Genomic DNA, 20,215 nt, shown 5'->3' with positions numbered 1-20,215 from the left:
AGGGGCCCTGAGTTCTTGGCTCCTCTGGGGTAGAGATTGGGAGGCCGCCATTTAACTGTCTTCCTCCAAAGCTCTATGGAAAGCTTGCAGAGAACAAAAGCTCCTTCGAGCAAACCCAAGCAGATTACTTAGCTGGAACCCGGCAAGGGCGGGGCACTTCCGCCTCCAGCAAAGACATTTGGGAACCTCGACAACAGGCCCCTCCCCAGAAGATCAGCAAGAACAGCCAGCCAAGACCAAGTTTACCAATCAATGAGAATGGCAGAACTCCAGAGCTAGGGGAATACTGCACATAGAATTTACGGCTTTTTCCCCATGATTTTTAGTCTTTCAAAGTTAACTTTTTTTAACTTTCTTTTTCCTTTTTTTTAAATTTTTCTTTTTCCCTTTTTCAACCAAAATCTAACCAAAACCTTTTTAAAAAAATCTTTAATTTTTCATTTTTACAGTCATATTCTATCCCCTCATAGTAGTTAACCTTATTTTTGGCTTATATACATGTTGTTCTCTCTTTGAAATTTTGGGATACAGTTTCTTCTAACAGAACAAAATATACCCTAAATCTCTAGTATATGGCTTTTTTCTAGTCTCCTGCCTGATCACATTCTTTCCTTTTTTTTTTTTTAGATCCTCTTCTTTCTTTTTTCAACCAACTTCTTAACAATTCCTTTTATAAAATCTATAATTTTCATCTTTCCAGTCATAGTCTATCCCTTCATCGTATTTACCCTTACTTTTGTACATACATAAGTTTTTTTCTTCCTTATAAGTTTTGGGAGGCACTTTCCTCTAACAGACCAAAATACGCCCAAAATCTAGTGTGTGGCACTGATCTATGCACCAGCCTGATAATATTTGATCATATTCTGTTTTTTCTTTGTTTGTTTGTTTCTTAGTGGGTTTTTTAAATCTTTTTCTTTTTCTTTTTTTTCTTTCTCTTTTCTTTCTTTCCCTTTCTTTCCCCCCAGTTTCAGGTCTCTTCTGATTTGTTTAGTGTATATTTTTCTGGGGTCATTGTTACCCTGTTAGCATTTTGTTCTCTCGTTCATCTATCCTCCTCTGGGCAAAATAACAAGACGGAAAAAAATCATCTCAAAAAAAAGAACAAGAGGCAGTACCGACTGCCAGGGACCTAATTAATACGGACATTAGTAAGATGTCGGAACGAGAGTTCAGAATGACGATTTTAAAGATACTAGTTGGGCTTGAGAAAAGCATGGAAGATATTAGAGAAACGCTTTCTGGAAAAATAAAAGAACTAAAATCTAATCAAGTTGAAATAAAAAAGGCTATTAATGAGGTGCAATAAAAAATGGGGGCTCTAACAGCTAGGATAAGTGAGGCAGAAGAGAAAATTAGTGATATAGAAGACCAAATGATGGAAAATAAAGAAGCTGAGAAAAAGAGAGATACACAACTGCTGGATCATGAGGGCAGAATTTGAGAGATAAGTGATACCATAAGATGAAAATATATTAGAATAATTGGGATCCCAGAAGAAGAAGAGAGAGAAGGGCAGAAGGTATATTGGAGCAAATTATAGCAGAGAACTTCCCTAATGTGGAGAAGGAAACAAGCATCAAAATCCAGGAGGAAGAGAGAACTCCCCTCAAAATCAATAAAAATGGGTCAACACCCTGACATTTAATAGTAAAACTTATGAGTCTCAGAGACAAAGAGAAAATCCTGAAAGCAGCTCAGGACAAGAGATCTAAATCTACAATGGTAGAAAATTAGATTGGCAACAGACCTATCCACAGAGACCCGGCAGGCCAGAAAGAACTGGCATGATATATTCAGAGCACTAAACGAGAAAAATATGCAGCCAAGAATACTATATCCAGCTAGGCTGTCATTGAAAATAGAAGGAGAGATAAAAAGCTTCCAGGACAAACAAAAGCTAAAGGAATTTGCAAACACAAAACCAGCCCTACAAGAAATATTGAAAGGGGTCCTCTAAGCAAAGAGAGAACCTAAAAGTAACATAGACCAGAAAGGAACACGGGCAATATACAGTAACAGTCACCTTACAGGCAATACAATGGCACTAAATTCATATCTCTCAATAGTTACCTTGAATGTAAATGGGCTAAATGCCCCAATCAAAAGACACAGGGTATCAGATTGGATAAAAAAAAAACAAGACCCATAGATATGCTGTATGCAAGAGACTCATTTTAGACCCAAAGACACCCCCAGATTGAAAGTGAAGGGGTGGAAAACCATTTTCCATACTAACGGACACCAAAAGAAAGCTGAGGTGGCAATTCTTATATCAGACAAATTAGATTTTAAACCAAAGACTATAATAAGAGATGAGGAAGGACATTATATCATACTTAAAGGTCTATCCAACAAGAAGATCTAACGTTTGTAAATATCTATGCCCCTAACATGGGAGCAGCCAATTATATAAGGCAATTAATAACAAAAGCAAAGAAACACATCGAAAACAACACAATAATAGTGGGGGACTTTAACACCCCCCTCACTGAAATGGACAGATCATCTAAGCAAAAGATCAACAAGGAAATAAAGACTTCAAATGACACAGTGGACCAAATGGACTTGACAGATATATTCAGAACATTCCATCCCAAAGCAACAGAATACACATTCTTCTCTAGTGCCCATGCAACATTCTCCAGAATAGATCACACCCTAGGTCACAAATCAGGTCTCAAACGGTACCAAAAATTGGGATCATTCCCTGCATATTTTCAGACCACAATGCTTTGAAACTACAACTCAATCACAAAAGGAAAGTCAGAAAGAACTCAAATACATGGAGGCTAAAGAGCATCCTACTAAAGAATGAATGGTTCAACCAAGAAATTAAAGAAGAATTTTGAAAAATTCATGGAAACAAATGAAAATGAAAACACAACTGTTCAAAATCTTTGGATTGCAGCAAAGGCAGTCCTAAGAGGAAAGTATATATCAATACAAGCCTTTCTCAAGAAACAAGAAAGGTCTCAAATACACAACCTAACCCTACACCTGGGTTTTCAATGAAATAGAAACCAAAAGAACAGTAGAACAGATCAATGAAATGATAAGCCCCTGGCCAGACTTATCAAAAAGAAAAGAGAAATGACCCAAATAAATAAAATCATGAATGAAAGAGGAGAGATCACAACCAACACCAAAGAAACACAAACAATTATAAGAACATATTATGAGCAACTATATGAAACAAACTGAGGGTTTTAGAGGGGAGGGGGTGGGGGGATGGGTTAGCCCAGTGATGGGTATTAAGGAGGGCATGTACTAAATGGAGCACTGGGTGTTATACAAAAACAATGAATCGTGGATCACCACATCAAAAACTAATGGATGTATTGTATGGTGACTAACATAACATATTAAAATAAAATTTAAGTGCGCCTGGGTGGCTCAGTTGGTTAAGTGACTGCCTTTGGCTCAGATCCTGGAGTCCCAGGATCGAGTCCCGCATCGGGCTCCCTGCTCGGCAGGGAGTCTGCTTCTCCCTCTGACCCTATCCCCTCTGATGTGCTCTCTCTCATTCTCTCTCTCAAATAAATAAATAAAATCTTTAAAAAATAAATAAATAAATAAAATAAAATAAAATAAAATTTTTAAAAAATTTTAAAAAAATTAAAAGCACACCCAACTTTTGAATTAAATTAACTGTCTTTTGTAGACGCAGGTCATTGGGCCACAAAACAATTACAATAGTAACATCAAAAATCCCTGATCATAAATCACCATAATAAATACAATAATGAAAATTTTTGAAATATTGCCAAAATTACCAAATGTGACAGAGTCACAAAGTCACCAAATGCTGTTGGAAAAACCATACAGACTTGCTTCACAGAGATTTGCCAAAAACCTTCAATTTTTCAAACAAACAAACAAAAACATATCTGACAGGAACAATTAAGTGAAGAGTAATAAAATGAAGTATTCTTGTACAAATAATGAGGTTAAATAAGTAATCAAAAATCTACCAACATAGAGAAACTCAGGACCATATGGCTTCAGTATTGAATTCTAAGAAACATTAAAGGAAGAATTAACACCAATACTTAAACTCTTCCAGAAAATTAAAGGGAAAACTTCTAAACTCATTTGAATGCTCGGGATTATCCTGATACAAATAATAATAACAATAATAATAATAAAAGAAATGACAGACAATATCCCTAATGAACACAGATCAACAAAATACTTAGCAAAGTGAATTCAATAGCAAATTAAAAGGATCATACACAATGAAAAAGAAGGATTTATCTTCAGAATGCAAGTATTATTCAACATAAGGAAATTGATTTATAAACCCCACATTGCTTGAAAAATAAAAATCATATGAGCATTTCAATAGTTGCAGAAAATGTATTTGACAAAATTCAATATCCTTTCATGATTTAAAAAAATAACTCATGAAACTAGGTATAAAAGGAATTTATCTCAGCACAATAAAGGCCGTATATGAAAGCATCTAAATTGTTGACTTTACTATAAGCTGGCTAACTGAACATAATAAAAAAAAATTAAATTCAAATCCAAGCAGCTTACACCCTAAAAAAATAAAAATAAAAAATAAATTGTTGAATTTATAGGCATTGACTTATTTGTTGTATTCTTATCTTTTTAATTTTGTAAAATCAGTAATAATGTCTGCTTTTTTATTTCTGATGTTGGTGATATTTGATTTCTCATTTCTTTTGCTTGTTCAGTCTGGTTAAAGGTTTTCAATTTTATTGACCTTTGTAAATAACCAGCAAAATTAATTTGCTGATTTAATTGATTTTCTGTCCTTTTTTCTGTTTTCATCAATTTCTGCTGTAGTATAATTTTTCCTTTCCTTTTCTTGCTTTAGAGTAAATTTGTTTTTATTTGTCTGTTTCTTAACATGGAAATTTACAATACTTGGGATTGTACTTTTTTTTCTTTTTTCCCCTATTTTTTCTAACATAAGTATTTTATGCTATAAATTTCCCTCTAAGCAATACTTTTGCAGCATCCCATAGGTTTTTTTAAATTGTGGTAAGAACACTTAACAGGAGATCTACTCTCATAACAAATTTTTGAATGTACAATCAAGTACTGTTAAATATACTGTTAAATCTTCTTTCATAGAGAAGACCTCAAGAACTTGTTCATCTTGCATAGTTAAAATGTTGTATCCATTGAACAGTAACTCTTAATTCCTCCTTCTCCCCAGCCACTGGCAAACATTTTACATTCTTCTGAGTTTGATAAGAGGTTGTGCTTAAGGAAGGTAATGCCTGAGGCCCATGGGCATCAGTCATAATTTGAATAGAAAGATGTTTACATAGGATGTTTCTTTCAGAATTATCTATTAACCTGTTCATAAAGGTTTTATGCATTTTTAATTATACACAATATGGTTTAAATAAGTTTGTTCTGTATGATTTCAAACATATTTTAATTACTACAAAAGTTCAGTAATGGTATGACAACATAAGGTCTCAGAGGACACTTATTAAACTTATAATAGTGGCTATTTTTGGAAAAAGAAAAGGCTCAAAATATTTATGTTTGACTAAGTGAGTTTCTATATCATCTGCTACATTTAAATTTTTACAGAAATAAATTTATTTATTACTTGGATAAGTGATAGAAAACAAGTAATCCAGCAAGTAAATAAATATTTTATTTATTTATTTATTTGAGATAGAGTGAGAGGAGAGAGCACGAGTGGGAAGGGGGAGGGGCAGAGGGAGAGGGAGAAGCAGGCTCTCTACTGAGCAGGGAGCCCAACTTGAGGCCTGATCCCATGACCCTGGGATCATGACTTGAGCTGAAGGCAGTCCCTTAGCCAACTGAGACGCCCAGGCACCCCAAGCAACAAGTAAATAAACGGGAAAATCTATTTTAAAAGTTATTTAAGAATTCAATCTTACCTTATAAAGTAGGAACAGTGGATTCAATGGTGAGACCCAAAAAGTTATGTCTGCATTCTAATCCATAAAACCAGTAAATTTAATCTTACTGATAATAAAGAGTGTTTATATAACTAAGATCATCCTGGATTATCTAGGTACATCTTATATCAAACAACAAATGTCCTTAAAAGAGACACAAGGAGAGCAGAAAAGGCTATGTGAAGATAGAGGCAGATGGAAGAGATATAGCCAGAGGAAATATCAACAAAGAAACTAAATTCCTTGAAATAAGAAAATCTTTTATAAATAAAATAAGAAAACACTAACCTGGCTTCTTTGTTTATTTGATCACCATATCCCACTGTCTTCACAACAGTTAATTTCAATTGAACATTACTTTCTTGAAGATCATATGTCTGAATTTTGAGTCCAACATTTGAGTAAAAATGTGAGGATTTTGTGTCTTTCAAATTAGCATTGAATAATGTGTCGATGAGTGTTGATTTTCCAATCCCAGTTTCCCCTGTAATAAACATAGATACATTATCTAGGGGCATGAGATGGCTGAGAAGAAGTAACACTCTTAACCCCTAAAGTGTTATAAAGGGTCTCAAATACATCAATGACTATAATGTCCATTAAAGTATGCATGCTTCTCTTGACTCTCTCAGTCATTAATATAATATAGAAAATATAAACACAAAAATAATCAGATTTTGAAGAGCACAGAAACCTTTAAAGAACAAAAGTCTAAGTAGTATGACTAACATGATGGAAACAAATACAGATCGACAGACATGGTCTTCAACTAACAACACCAGTGTTAAACTACTTAAGTTGAAATGAGCATTTTAAAAAATTAATTAATAATTCAGATGAGAAATCAGGCACTTACCCACACAGAGAATATTAAAAGAGAATCCTTGTTGGATAGATCGGTTCACCAACTGATGAGGCAAACATTCAAAACCAAAATGACCAAGCATTGTTAAACAACGGACACTATCTACTTTGGGCTTAAAAAAATAAAAATAAAATATTGAATTAGAATTAGTAATATCATTAAAAATATAATTTTATATATGTTAAAGAAACTAGAATTATCATTTGAATATTGTAACTCAGACAACATTCAAATGAAGTAAATTTGTGAGCATATAAGTCTTTGTCCAAACACATAGATTTCTATTTCAATTAAAAAAATAGTAAATCTGGAGGAGGAAGTGGAAGATGGTGGTGGAATAGGAGGACCCTACACTCATCCTATCTCACCAACACAAATAGATAACTATAAAATCATCCTAAATACCCCAGATATCAATTTGAAGAAGGACAGAACAAACTCCAAAACTAGTACTGTGAGTGGGGCAAGATGTGCGCCACCCACCCGCCTAGAGACTCACAAGAAAGAAATTTTTATTGATGGCTTAAGAAGCTAAGGCTCAGCAAGATGGCGGAGGAGTAGGAGACCTGGATTTTGTCTGGTCCCAGGGATTCAGCTGGATAGGGATCAAACCATTCTGAACACCTACGAACTCAACAGGAGATCGAAGAAAAGAATAGCAGCAACTCTCTGAACAGAAAAGCGACCACTTTCTGGAAGGTAGGACTTGCAGAGAAGTGAATCCGAGGTGATATTCGGGAGGATAGACGGCGGGGGAGGGGGCCTCCATCGGCCGCTTCTGGCAAGTGATAGAGCCGCGGAGCACAAAATCAGAACTTTTAGAAGTCGGCTCCACTGGCGGACGTCGCTCCAGTGGCTAAGCGGGAAGTGAAACCCTCGTAGGACAGTGTGGTCTCAGGACCCTCGGGGTCACAGAAAGACCAGGGGTGCCTGAGTGCAGCAGAACTCCCAGGTATTGGAGCAGGGAAGCCAGCTACAGAGACGGAGCTGAGGTGCGGGCTCTCAGCTTGGGGTTGCCATAAACTGTGATCCGTGGCCCAGTCGGGCCACGGCTCCTCCAGCAGGGACCCAACAAGAGGCAGATCCGGGGAGACTCCCCTTTCTCCCCCGGGGAGGAGCGGCGCGGGAACGCACCGCAGGGATCTGCTGGGTTTGGAGACTCCACACGGGGTCGGTGCCAGAGATAGAAACGCTCGGTCACAGGTCGGGTGAGCACGGAGTGCGGCCGGAGACTGGGGAGATGGGAGTGACTGACTGCTTTTCTCTGGGGGCGCACTGAGGAGTGGAGCCCTAGTTCTCGGCTCTTCTGGGGTGGAGATTGGGAGGCCACCATTTTCACTCTCGTCCTCCAAAGCTGTATGGAAAGCTTGCAGGGAACAAAAGCTCCCAAGAGCAAACCTGAGCAGATTACTTAGCCTGGACAGGCAAGGGCGGGGCAATTCCGCCTCCGGCAAAGACATTTGGGAACCTCGGCAACAGGCCCCTCCCCCAGAAGATCAGCACAAACAGCCAGCCAAGACCAAGTTTACTGATAAATGAGAACGGCAGAACGCCAGGGATAGGGGAAACAGCACATAGAATTCATGGCTTTTTTCCCCCATGATTCTTTATTCTTTCAAAGTTAATTTTTTTAACTGTCTTTTTTTCCCAATTTTTCTTTTTCACTTTTTCAACCAACACCTTATCAATCCCTTTTTTAAAAAATCTTTTTTTATTTTTCATTGTTAGAGTCATATTCTATCCCTACATGGTAGTTATCCTTATTTTGGGTATATATATAAGTCGTTCTCTCTTTAAAATTTTGATACACTTTCTTCTAACAGATCAAAATATACCCTAAATCTCTACTGTATGGCTTTGTTCTAGTCTCCTGCCTGATCACATTCTCTCCCCTTTTTTTTAAATCCTCTTCTTTCTTTTTTCAACCAACTTCTTATCAATTCCTTTTATATAATCTTTTATAGTTTTCATCTTTACAGTCATATTCCATCCCTTCATCATATTAACCCTTATTTTTGTACATATATCAGTTTATCTTTCTTTAAAATTTTTTGAGGCATTTTCTTCTACCAGACCAAAATACGCCCAAAATCTAGTGTGTGGCACTGATCTATGTACCAGTCTGATCATATTTGATCATATTCTGTGTTTCTTGTGTTTTGTGGGTTTTTTTGTTTGTTTTTATCTTTTTTCATTTTTTTTTCTTTTTTTCTTTCCCTTTCTTTTCCCCCGGTTTCAGGTCTTTCCTGATTTGTTTAGTGTATATTTTCTGGAGATGTTGTTACCTGTGAGCATTTTGTTCTCTCATTCATCTATTCTCCTCTGGGCAAAATGACAAGATGGAAACAAATCACCTCAACAAAAAGAACAAGAGGCAGTACCGACTGCCAGGGACCTAATCAATACGGACATTAGTAAGATGTCGGAACGAGAGTTCAGAATGATGATTATAAAGATACTAACTGAGCTTGAAAAAAGCATGGAAGATATCAGAGAATCCCTTTCTGGAGAAATAAAAGAACTAAAATCTAACCAAGTCAAAATCAAAAAGGATATTAATGAGGTGCAATCAAAATTAGAGGCTCTAACTGCTAGGATAAATGAGGCAGAAGAGAGAATTAGTGATATAGAACACCAAATGATGAAAAATAAAGAAGCTGAGAAAAGGAGAGATAAACAACACTGGATCACGAGGGCAGAATTCGAGAGATAAGTGACACCATACGACGAAACAACATTAGAAAAATTAGGATCCCAGAAGAAGAAGAAGAAAGACAGAGAGGGGCAGAAGTTATATTAGAGCAAGTTATAGCAGAGAACTTCCCTAATTTGGGGAAGGAAACAGGCATCAAAATCCAGGAGGCACAGAGAACCCCTCTCAAAATCAATAAAAGTAGGTCAACACCCCAACATCTAATAGTAAAACTTACAAGTCTCAGAGACAAAGAGAAAATCCTGAAAGCAGCTCAAGACAAGAGATATGTAAACTACAATGGTACAAACATTAGATTGGCAACAGACCTATCCACAAAGACCTGGCAGGCCAGAAAGGACTGGCATGATATATTCAGAGCACTAAATGAGAAAAATATGCAGCCAAGAATACTATATCCAGCTAGGCTGTCATTGAAAATAGAAGGAGAGATAAAAAGCTTCGAGGACAAACAAAAACTAAAGGAATGTGCAAACACGAAATCAGCCCTACAAGAAATATTGAAAGGGGTCCTCTAAGCAAAGAGAGAACCTAAAAGTAACATAGACCAGAAAGGAACACGGGCAATATACAGTAACAGTCACCTTACAGGCAATACAATGGCACTAAATTCATATCTCTCAATAGTTACCTTGAATGTAAATGGGCTAAATGCCCCAATCAAAAGACACAGGGTATCAGATTGGATAAAAAAAAAACAAGACCCATAGATATGCTGTATGCAAGAGACTCATTTTAGACCCAAAGACACCCCCAGATTGAAAGTGAAGGGGTGGAAAACTGTTTACCAGGCAAATAGACACCAAAAGAAAGCTGGGATGGCAATCCTTATATCAGAAAAATTAGATTTTAAACCACAGACTATATTAAAACATGAGGAAGGACACTATATCGTACTTAAAGGGTCTATCCAACAAGAAGATCTAACGTTTGTAAATATCTATGCCCCTAACATGGGAGCAGCCAATTATATAAGGCAATTAAAAACAAAAGCAAACACATCTACAAAAATACAATAATAGTGGGGGACTTTAACACCCCCCTCACTGAAATGGACAGATCATCTAAGCAAAAGATCAACAAGGAAATAAAGACTTTCAATGACACAGTGGACCAAATGGACTCCATAGATATATTCAGAACATTCCATCCCAAAGCAATGGAACACACATTCTTTTCTAGTGCCCATGCAACATTGTCCAGAATAGATCACATCCTAGGTCACAAATCAGGTCTCAATTGGTACCAAAAGACTGGGATCATTCCTGGCATATTTTCAGACCACAATGCTTTGAAACTACAACTCAATCACAAAAGGAAAGTCAGAAAGAACTCAAATACATGGAGGCTAAAGAGCATCCTACTAAAGAATGAATGGGTCAACCAGGAAATTAAAGAAGAATTTAAAAAATTCATGGAAACAAATGAAAATGAGAACACAACTGTTCAAAATCTTTGGATAGCAGCAAAGGCACCCTAAGAGGAAAATATATAGCAATACAAGCCTTTCTCAAGAAACAAGAAAGGTCTCAAATACACAACCTAACCCTACACCTAAAGGAGCTGGAGAAAGAACAGCAAATAAAGCCTAAACCCAGCAGGAGAAGAGAAATAATAAAGATAAGAGCAGAAATCAACGAAATAGAAACCAAAAGAACAGTAGAACAATTCAATAAAACTAGGAGCTGGTTCTTTGAAGGAATGAACAAGATTGATAAACCCCTGGCCAGACTTATCAAAAAGAAAAGAGAAATGACCCACATAAATAAAATCATGAATGAAAGTAGAGAGATCACAACCAACACCAAAGAAATACAAACAATTATAAGAACATATTATGAGCAACTATATGACAGCAAATTAGATAACCTGGAAGAAATGGATGCATTCCTAGAGATGTATCAACTACCAAAACTGAACCAGGAAGAAATAGAAAACCTGAACAGACCAATAACCAGTAAGGAAATTGAAGCAGTAATCAAAAATCTCCCAACAAACAAAAGCCCAGGGCCAGATGGCTTCCCAGGGGAATTCTACCAAACATTTAAAGAAGAATTAATACCTATTCTCCTGAAACTGTTCCAAAAAATAGAAATGGAAGGAAAACTTCCATACTCGCTTTATGAGGCCACCATTACCTTGATCCCAAAGCCAGACAAAGACCCCATCAAAAAGGAGAATTACAGACCAATATCCTTGATGAACATGGATGCAAAAATTCTCACCAAAATACTAGCCAATAGGATCCAACAGTACATTAAAAGGATTATTCACCGTGACCAAGTGGGATTTATCCCTGGGCTGCAAGGTTGGTACAACATCCTCAAATCAATCAATGTGATACAATACATTAATAAAAGAAAGAACAAGAATCATATGATCCTCTCAATAGATGCAGAAAAAGCATTTGACAAAGTGCAGCATCCTTTCTTCATCAAAACTCTTCAGAGTATAGGGATAGAGGGCACATTCCTCTATATCATAAAAGCCATTTGTGAAAAACCCACCACAAATATCATTCTTAATGGGGAAAAACTGACAGCTTTTCCCCTAAGGTCAGGAACATGGCAGGGATGTCCACTAACACTACTGCTATTCAACATAGTATTAGAAGTCCTAGCCACAGCAATCAGACAACAAAACAAATAAAAGTCATCCAAATCAGCAAAGAAGAAGTCAAATTCTCATTCTTTGCAGATATGATACTTTATGTGGAAAACCCAAAAGACTCCACCCCAAAACTGCTAGAACTCATAGAGGAATTCAGGCAAGTGGCAGGATATAAAATCAATGCACAGAAAGCAGTGGCATTCCTATACACCAACAACAAGACAGAGGAAAGAGAAATTAAGGAGTCATTCCCATTTACAATTGCACCCAAAACCATAAGATACCTATGAATAAATCTAACCAAAGAGGCAAAGTATCTGTACTCAGAAAACTATAAAATACTCATGAAAGAAATTGAGGAAGACATAAAGAAATGGAAAAACGTTCCATACTCGTGGATTGGAAGAACAAATATTGTGAAGATGTCAATGCTACCTAGAGCAATCTACACACCCAATGCAATCCCCATCAAAATACCATCAACTTTTTTCAAAGAAATGCAACAAATAATCCTAAAATTTGGATTTGTATGAAACCAGAAAAGACCCTGAATAGCCAGGGAATTGTTGAAAAAGAGAAGCAAAGAAAAGGCATCACAATTCCGGACTTCCAGCTCTATTACAAAGCTGTCATCATCAAGACAGTATGGTACTGGCACAGAAACAGACACATAGATCAATGGAACAGAATAGAGAGCCCAGAAATGGACCCTCAACTCTATGGTCAACTAATCTTCGACAAATCAGAAAAGAACATCCAATGGAAAAAAGAGTCTCTTCAACAAATGGTGTTGGGAAAATTGGACAGCCACATGCAGAAGAAGGAAACTGGACCATTTCCTTACACCACACACAAAAATAGACTCCAAATGGTTGGAGGACCTAAATATGAGACAGGAGTCCATCAAAATCCTAAAGGAGAACACAGGCAGCAACCTCTTCAATCTCAGCCACAGCAACTTCTTTCTAGAAACATCGCCAAAGGCAAGAGAAGCAAGGGCAAAATGAACTATTGGGTCTTCATCAGGATAAAAAACTTTTGCACAGCAAAAGAAACAGTCCACAAAACCAAAAGACAACCGACAGAATGGGAGAAAATATTTGCAAATGATATATCAGAATAAGGGCTAGTATCCAAAATCTATAAAGAACTTCTTAAACTCAACACCCAAAGAACCCATCAAAAAATGGGCAGAAGACATGAACAGACATTTTTCCAAAGAAGACATCCAAATGGCCAACAGACACATGAAAAAGTGCTCAACATCGCTCGGCATCAGGGAAATCCAAATCAAAACCTCAATGAGATACCACCTCACACCAGTCAGAATGGCTAAAATTAACAAGTCAGGAAACGACAGATGTTGGTGGGGATGCAGAGAAAGGGGGAACCCTCCTACACTGTTGGTGGGAATGCAAAGTGGTGCAGCCACTCTGGAAAACAGTATGGAGGTTCTTCAAAAAGTTGAAAATGGAGCTACCATATGATCCAGCAATTGCACTACTGGGTATTTACCCCAAAGATACAAATGTAGGGATCCGAAGGGTAACATGCACCCTGGTGTTTATAGCGCAATGTCCACAATAACCTAACTGTGGAAAGAGCCAAGATGTCCAACAACAGATGAGTGGATAGAGAAGATGTGGTGTGTGTGTGTGTGTGTGTATATATATATATATATATATATATACACACACACAATGGAATATTATGCAGCCATCAAAAGGAATGAAATCTTGCCATTTGCAATGACATGGATAGAACTGGAGAGTGTTATGCTGAGCGAAATAAGTCAATCAGAGAAAGACATGTATCATATGACCTCACTGATATGAGGAATTATTAATATCAGGAAACAACCTGAGAGTTGCTGGAGTGGTGGTGTGTGGGAGGGATGGGGTGGCTGGGTGACAGACATTGGGGAGGGTATGTGCTATGGTGAGCACCGTGAATTGTGCAAGACTGTTGAATCACAGATCTGTACCTCTGAAACAAATAATACATTTTATGTTTTTTTAAAAAAAGGAAGAAGATAGCAGGAGGGGAAGAATAAAGGGGCGGGGAATCGGAGTGGGAGATGAACCTAGAGAGATGATGGACTCTGAAAAACAAACTGAGGGTTCCGGGGGGGGTGGGAGGATGGGTTAGCCTGGTGATGGGTATTAAAGAGGGCATGTTCTGCATGGAGCACTGGGTGTTATATGCAAACAATGAATCATGGAACACTACATCAAAAATTAATGATGTAATGTATGATGATTAACATAACATAATATAAAAAAAAAAAGAAAAGAAAAGAGCTTCCAGGACCAGCAGACTGAAAGAATATGAGACCACCAAGCTAGTCCTGCAAGAAATATTGAGGGGGGTTCTATAAAAGAAATACCCCAAGAATAATATAGACAATCTATAGAAACAGGGACTTTACAGGCAATATGATGGCACTAAATTCATATGTTTCAAAAGTTACTCTCAGAGTGAATGGCCTAAATGCGCCCATGAAATGGCACAGGGTTTCAGATTGGATAAAAAGACTGGATCCATCCATATGCTATCTACAAGAGGCTTATTCTGAACGTAAAGTCACCTCCAGATTGAACGTGAGGGGATGGAGAAGCATTTATCATGCCAACAAACCTCAAAAGAAAGCTGGGGTGGCAATTCTCATATCAGACAAATTAGCTTTTAAACCAAATACTGTAGTAAGAGATGTAGAGGAACACTATATCATACTTAAAGGGGCTATCCAACAAGAAAATCTAACAACTATAAATATCTATGCCCCCAACATGGGAGCAGCCAACTACATAAGCTACCTATATACCAAAATAAAGAATCATATGGATAATAATACATTAATAGTAGAAGACCTCAACACTCCACTCACAGCAATGGACAGATGATCGAGGCAGAGATCAACAAAGAGGCAAGAGCTTTGAATGACACATTGTACCAGATGGACTTCATAGATATATACAGAACATTTCACTCTAAAACAAAAGAAAAATCATTCTTCTCGAGTGTACATGGAACCTTCTCCAGAATAGACCACATACTGGGTCAGGTCTCAACTGATACCAAAAGATTGAGATTATTCCCTGCATATTTTCAGACCACAATGCATTGAAATTAGAACTCAACCACAAGGAAAAATTTGGAAGGAATGCAAATACCTGGAGGTTAAAAAGCATCCTGTTGAAGAATGGATGGGTCAACCATGAAATTAAAGAACTTAAACAATTCATGGAAACTAATGAGAATGAAAACACATCGGTCCAAAACCTATGGGATACTGCAAAAGTGATCCTAAGGGCGAAATATATAGCTGTCAAAGCGTCTCTCAAAAAGGTAGAAAAATCCCAAATACATAAGCTAACCTAAGAATCCTAAAGGATCTGGAGAAAGAACAGCAAATAAAACCTAAACCAAGCAGAAGAAGAGAAATAATAAAGATTAGAGCAGAAATCAATGAAATAGAAACTAGAACAGTAGAAGATATCAATGAAACTAGAAGTTGGTTCTTTGAAAGAATTAATAAGATCAATAAACCACTGGCCAGATTTATCTAAAAGAAAAGAAAAAGGACCCAAATTAATAAAATTATGAATGAAAGGGGACAGATCATGACTAACACCAAGGAAATAGAATTATTAGAAATTATTACCAGCAACTATATGCCACCAAATTAAACAACCTGGAAGAAATAGATACATTCCTGGAAACTTATAAACTACCAAGACTGAAACAGGAAAAAATAGACAATCTGAATAGACCATTAACCAGTAACGAAATTGAAGCAGTGATCAAAAATCTCCCAAAAAAACAAGAGTCCAGGTCCAGGTGGCTGCCCAGGGTAATTCTACCAAACGTTTAAAGAAGAAATCATACCTATTCTACTGAAGCTGTTTCAAAATAGAAACAAAAGGAAAACTTCCAAACTCATTCTATGAGGCCACAATTACCTTGATCCCAAAACCAGGCAAAGACCCCATCCAAAAGGAGAATTACAGACCAATATCCCTGATGAACATGAATGCCAAAATACTCAACAAGATCCTAGCCAATAGGATCCAACAGTACACTGAAAGGATTATCCATCATGACCAGGTGGGATTCATTCTTGGGATGCAACCATGGTTCAACATTCTCAAATCAATCAACATCATAGAGCACATTAATAAAGAAAAGACAAGAACCATACAATCCTCTCAATTGATGCAGAAAAATCATTTAACAAAATGCAGCATTCTTTCCTGATTAAAACTTTTCAGAGTGTAGGAATAGAGGGAACATACCTCATTATCATAAAAGCCACCTATGAAAAACCCACAGCAAATATTCTCAAAGGGAAAAAAAAGCTTTTTCCTTAAGGTGAGGGACACGACAGGACGCCCACTTTCACCACTTTTGTTCAACATAGTACTAGAAGTCCTAGACTCAGCAATCAGACGACAAAAAAAATAAAAGTTATTCAAATTGGCAAAGAAGTCAAACTCTCTCTCTCTTCCCCGATGACATGATACTTTATGTGAAAATCCCAAAAGACTCCACCCCCGAATTACTAGAACTCATACAGCAATTCAGCAATGTGTCAGGATAAAAAAAAAAAATCAATGCACAGAAGTCAGTTGCATTTCTATACACAATGAGACTGAAGAAACAGAAATTTTAAAAATCGAACCTATTTACAATAGCACCAAAAACCATAGGATACCTAGGAATAAACCTAACCAAAGAGGTAAAGGATCTATACTCTAGAAACCACAGAGCACTTATGAAAGAAATTGAGGAAGACACAAAAAGAGGGAAAAACATTCCATGCTCATGGATAGGAAGATAAAACATTGTTAAAATCTATATTGCCCAGAGCTATCTACACTTTCAATGCCATCCCTATCAAAATACCTTTGGCATTTTCCACAGAGTTGGAACAAACAATCCTAAAATTTGTATGAAACCAGAAAAGACTCTGAATTGCCAGGGGATTGTTGAAAAAGAAAACCAAAGCAGGGGGAATCACAATGCCTGACCTCAAGCTATATTACAAAGCTGTGATCACCAAGACAGCATGGTATTGGCACAAAAACAGACACATAGATCAGTGGAACAGAATACAGAGCCCAGAAATGGACCCTCAACTCTATGGTCAACTAATCTTCGACAAATCAGAAAAGAACATCCAGTGGAAAAAAGAGAGTCTCTTCAACAAATGGTGTTGGGAAAATTGGACAGCCACATGCAGAAGAATGAAAGTGGACTATTCTCTTACACCATACACAAAGGTAAACTAAAAATGGATGAAAGACCTAAATGTGAGACAGGAATCCATCAAAACCCTAGAGGAGAACATAGGCAGTAACCTCTTCGATATACACCACAGCGACTTTTTCAAGACATTTCTCTAAAGGCAAGGGAAGCAAGGGCAAAAATGAACTATTGGGATTTCATCAGGATAAAAAACCTTTTGCACAGCAAAGGAAACAGTCAACAAAACTAAGAGGCAACCCACGGAATGGAAGAAGATATTTGCAAATGACATATCAGATAAAGGGCAGGCATCCAAGATCTATAAAGAACTTCTCAAACTCAACACTCAAAAAACAAATAATCCAGTCAAGAAATGGGCAGAAGACATGAACAGATACTTCTCCCAAGAAGACATACAAATGGATAGCAGACATGAAAAAAATGTTCAACATCACTAGCCATCAGGGAATAAAATCAAAACCACAATGAGATATGACCTTACCCCAGTTAAAATCGCAAAAAATAACAAAACAGGAGACAACAAGTGTTGGTGAGGATGTGGAGAAAGGGGAACCCTCTCACACTGTTGGTGGGAATGCAAGCTGGTACAGCTACTCTGGAAAACATTATGGAGGTTCTTCAAGACATTAAAAATAGAGCTACCCTACTACCCAGCAATTGCACTACTAGATATTTACCCCAAGATACAGAGGTAATGAAAACAAGGGGCACATGCACCCGAATGTTCATAGCAGCAATGTCCACAATAGCCAAACTGTGGAAGGAGCTGAGATGCCCTTCAACAGATGAATGAATAAATAGATATGGTTCATACGTACAATGGAATATTACTCAACTATCAGAAAGGATGAATACCAACCATTTGCATTGACATGGATGGAACTGGAAGGGATTATGCTAAGTGAAATAAGTCAAGCAGAGAAAGGCGATTATCATATGATTTCACTCATATGTGGAACATAAGGAATAGCATGGAGGACCACAGTGGAAGGGAGGGAAAACTGAATGGGAAGAAATCAGAGAGGGAGGCAAACAATGAGAGACTCTAGACTCTGGGAACCAAACTTAGGGTTACAGAAGGGAGCGGGAGTGGGGTGCAGTAAATGGGTGATAGGTAAGGAGGGCACATGTAGTGATGAGCACTGGGTGTTGTATGTAACTAATGAATCATTGGACACTACATGTGCCCCACTACAGAAAACACTACATCAAAAACTAATGATGCTGGCTAATTGAACATAGTAATAAAAAGATAATAAATTTTTAAAAACTGCTTTTTCATAGCAAAGGAAACAGTCAACAAAACCAAAAGGCAACCGACAGAATGGGAGAAGATATTTGCAAATGACATATCAGATAAACGGCTAGTATCCAAGATCTATAAAGAACTTATCAAACTCAACACCCAAAGAACAAATAATCCAATCAAGAAATGGGCAGAAGACATGAACAGACATTTCTCCAAAGAAGATATCCAAATGTCCAACAGACATGAAAAAGTGCTCAACATCACTCGGCATCAGGGAAATACAAATCAAGACCACAATGAGAGACAACCTCACACCAGTCAGAATGGCTAAAATTAACAAGTCAGGAAATGACAGCTGTTGGCGAGGATGTGGAGAAAGGGGAACCCTCCTACACTGTTGGTGGGAATGCAAGCTGGTGGAGCCACTCTGGAAAACAGTATGGAGGTTCCTCAGAAATTTGAAAAAAGAGCTACCCTACAACCCAGCAATTGCACTACTGTGTATTTACCCCAAAGATACAAATGTAGTGATCTGAAGGAGCACCTGCACCCCAATGTTTAGAGCAGCAATGTCCACGATAGCCAAACTATGAAGCCCAGATGTCCATTGACAGATGAATGGAGAAAAAAGATGTGGTATATATATATACACAATGGAATATTACACAGCCATTAAAAAAATGAAATCTTCCCATTTGCAATGATGTGGATGGAACTAGAGGGTATTATTCTAAGCGAAATAAGTCAATCAGAGAAAAAAATTATCATGATCTCACTGATGTGCAGAATTTAAGAAACAAGGCAGAGAATCATAGGGGAAGAGAAGAAATGAAACAAGATGAAACCAGAGTGGGAGACAAACCATAAGAGACTCTTAACCTTAGGAAACAAACTGAGCGTTGCTGGAGGGTAAGGGAGTGGGGGGAATGGGGTAGCTGGGTGATGGACACTGGGAAGGTATGTGTTGTGGTGACTGCGCCATGTGTTGACTGATGAATCGCAGACCTGTACCTCTGAAACAAAAAATACATTATAAGTTAATTTAAAAATTTTTTTTTAAAGATCATAGAGGAGAACACAGTCAGTAACCCCTTTAACATTAACTACAGCAACTTCTTTCTAGATATGAGGCAAGAGAAACAAAAGCAAAAATAAACTACTGGGACTTCATCAAAATAAAAAGCTTCTGCACAGAGAAGGAAACAATCAACAAAATGAAAGGCCACCTATGAAATAAGAGAATATATTTGCAAATGACATATCTGATGAAGGGCTGGTATCCAAAAATATAAGGAACTTATAAAACTCACGCCTGAAATACAAATAATCCAGTTAAAATTAGGCAGAAGACGTGAATAGACTTTTTTTTCCAAAGAAGACATCCAGATGACCAACAGGAAAAGATGTTCGACATCACTCATCATCAAGGAATTACAAATCAAAACTACAATGAGATATCACCTCACACCTGGCAGAATGGCTAAAATTAACAATATAGGAAACAACAGGTTTTGGTGAGGATGTTGAGAAAGGGGAACCCTCTAACACTGGTAGTGTGAATATAAACTGGTGAAGCCACTCTGGTAAACAGTATG

At 37.4% G+C, this 20,215-nt stretch overlaps 1 protein-coding gene across 1 annotated transcript in view; it reads right to left on the bottom strand.

The window, feature by feature from the left end:
• SEPTIN14 (septin 14) overlaps positions 1-6,862 on the bottom strand; it is a 53,535-nt gene extending 46,673 nt beyond the window's left edge. The window contains exons 1-2 of the mRNA XM_025864644.2: positions 6,772-6,862; positions 6,204-6,399 (exon numbers count right to left, since the gene is read on the bottom strand). Coding sequence (XP_025720429.1) covers positions 6,204-6,399; positions 6,772-6,862 — 287 coding nt within the window. The remainder of the gene's footprint in view (positions 1-6,203; positions 6,400-6,771) is intronic.
• Between the last annotated feature and the right edge of the window lie 13,353 nt (positions 6,863-20,215).

This window comes from Callorhinus ursinus, unplaced genomic scaffold (assembly GCF_003265705.2).
Source record: "Callorhinus ursinus isolate GAN/ISIS: 27379988/994484 unplaced genomic scaffold, GSC_fseal_2.0 scaffold55, whole genome shotgun sequence".
Lineage (NCBI taxonomy): Eukaryota > Metazoa > Chordata > Mammalia > Carnivora > Otariidae > Callorhinus > Callorhinus ursinus.
The sequence above is the reverse complement of the archived record's forward strand: the minus strand, read 5'-3'. Positions and strand labels throughout refer to the sequence as shown.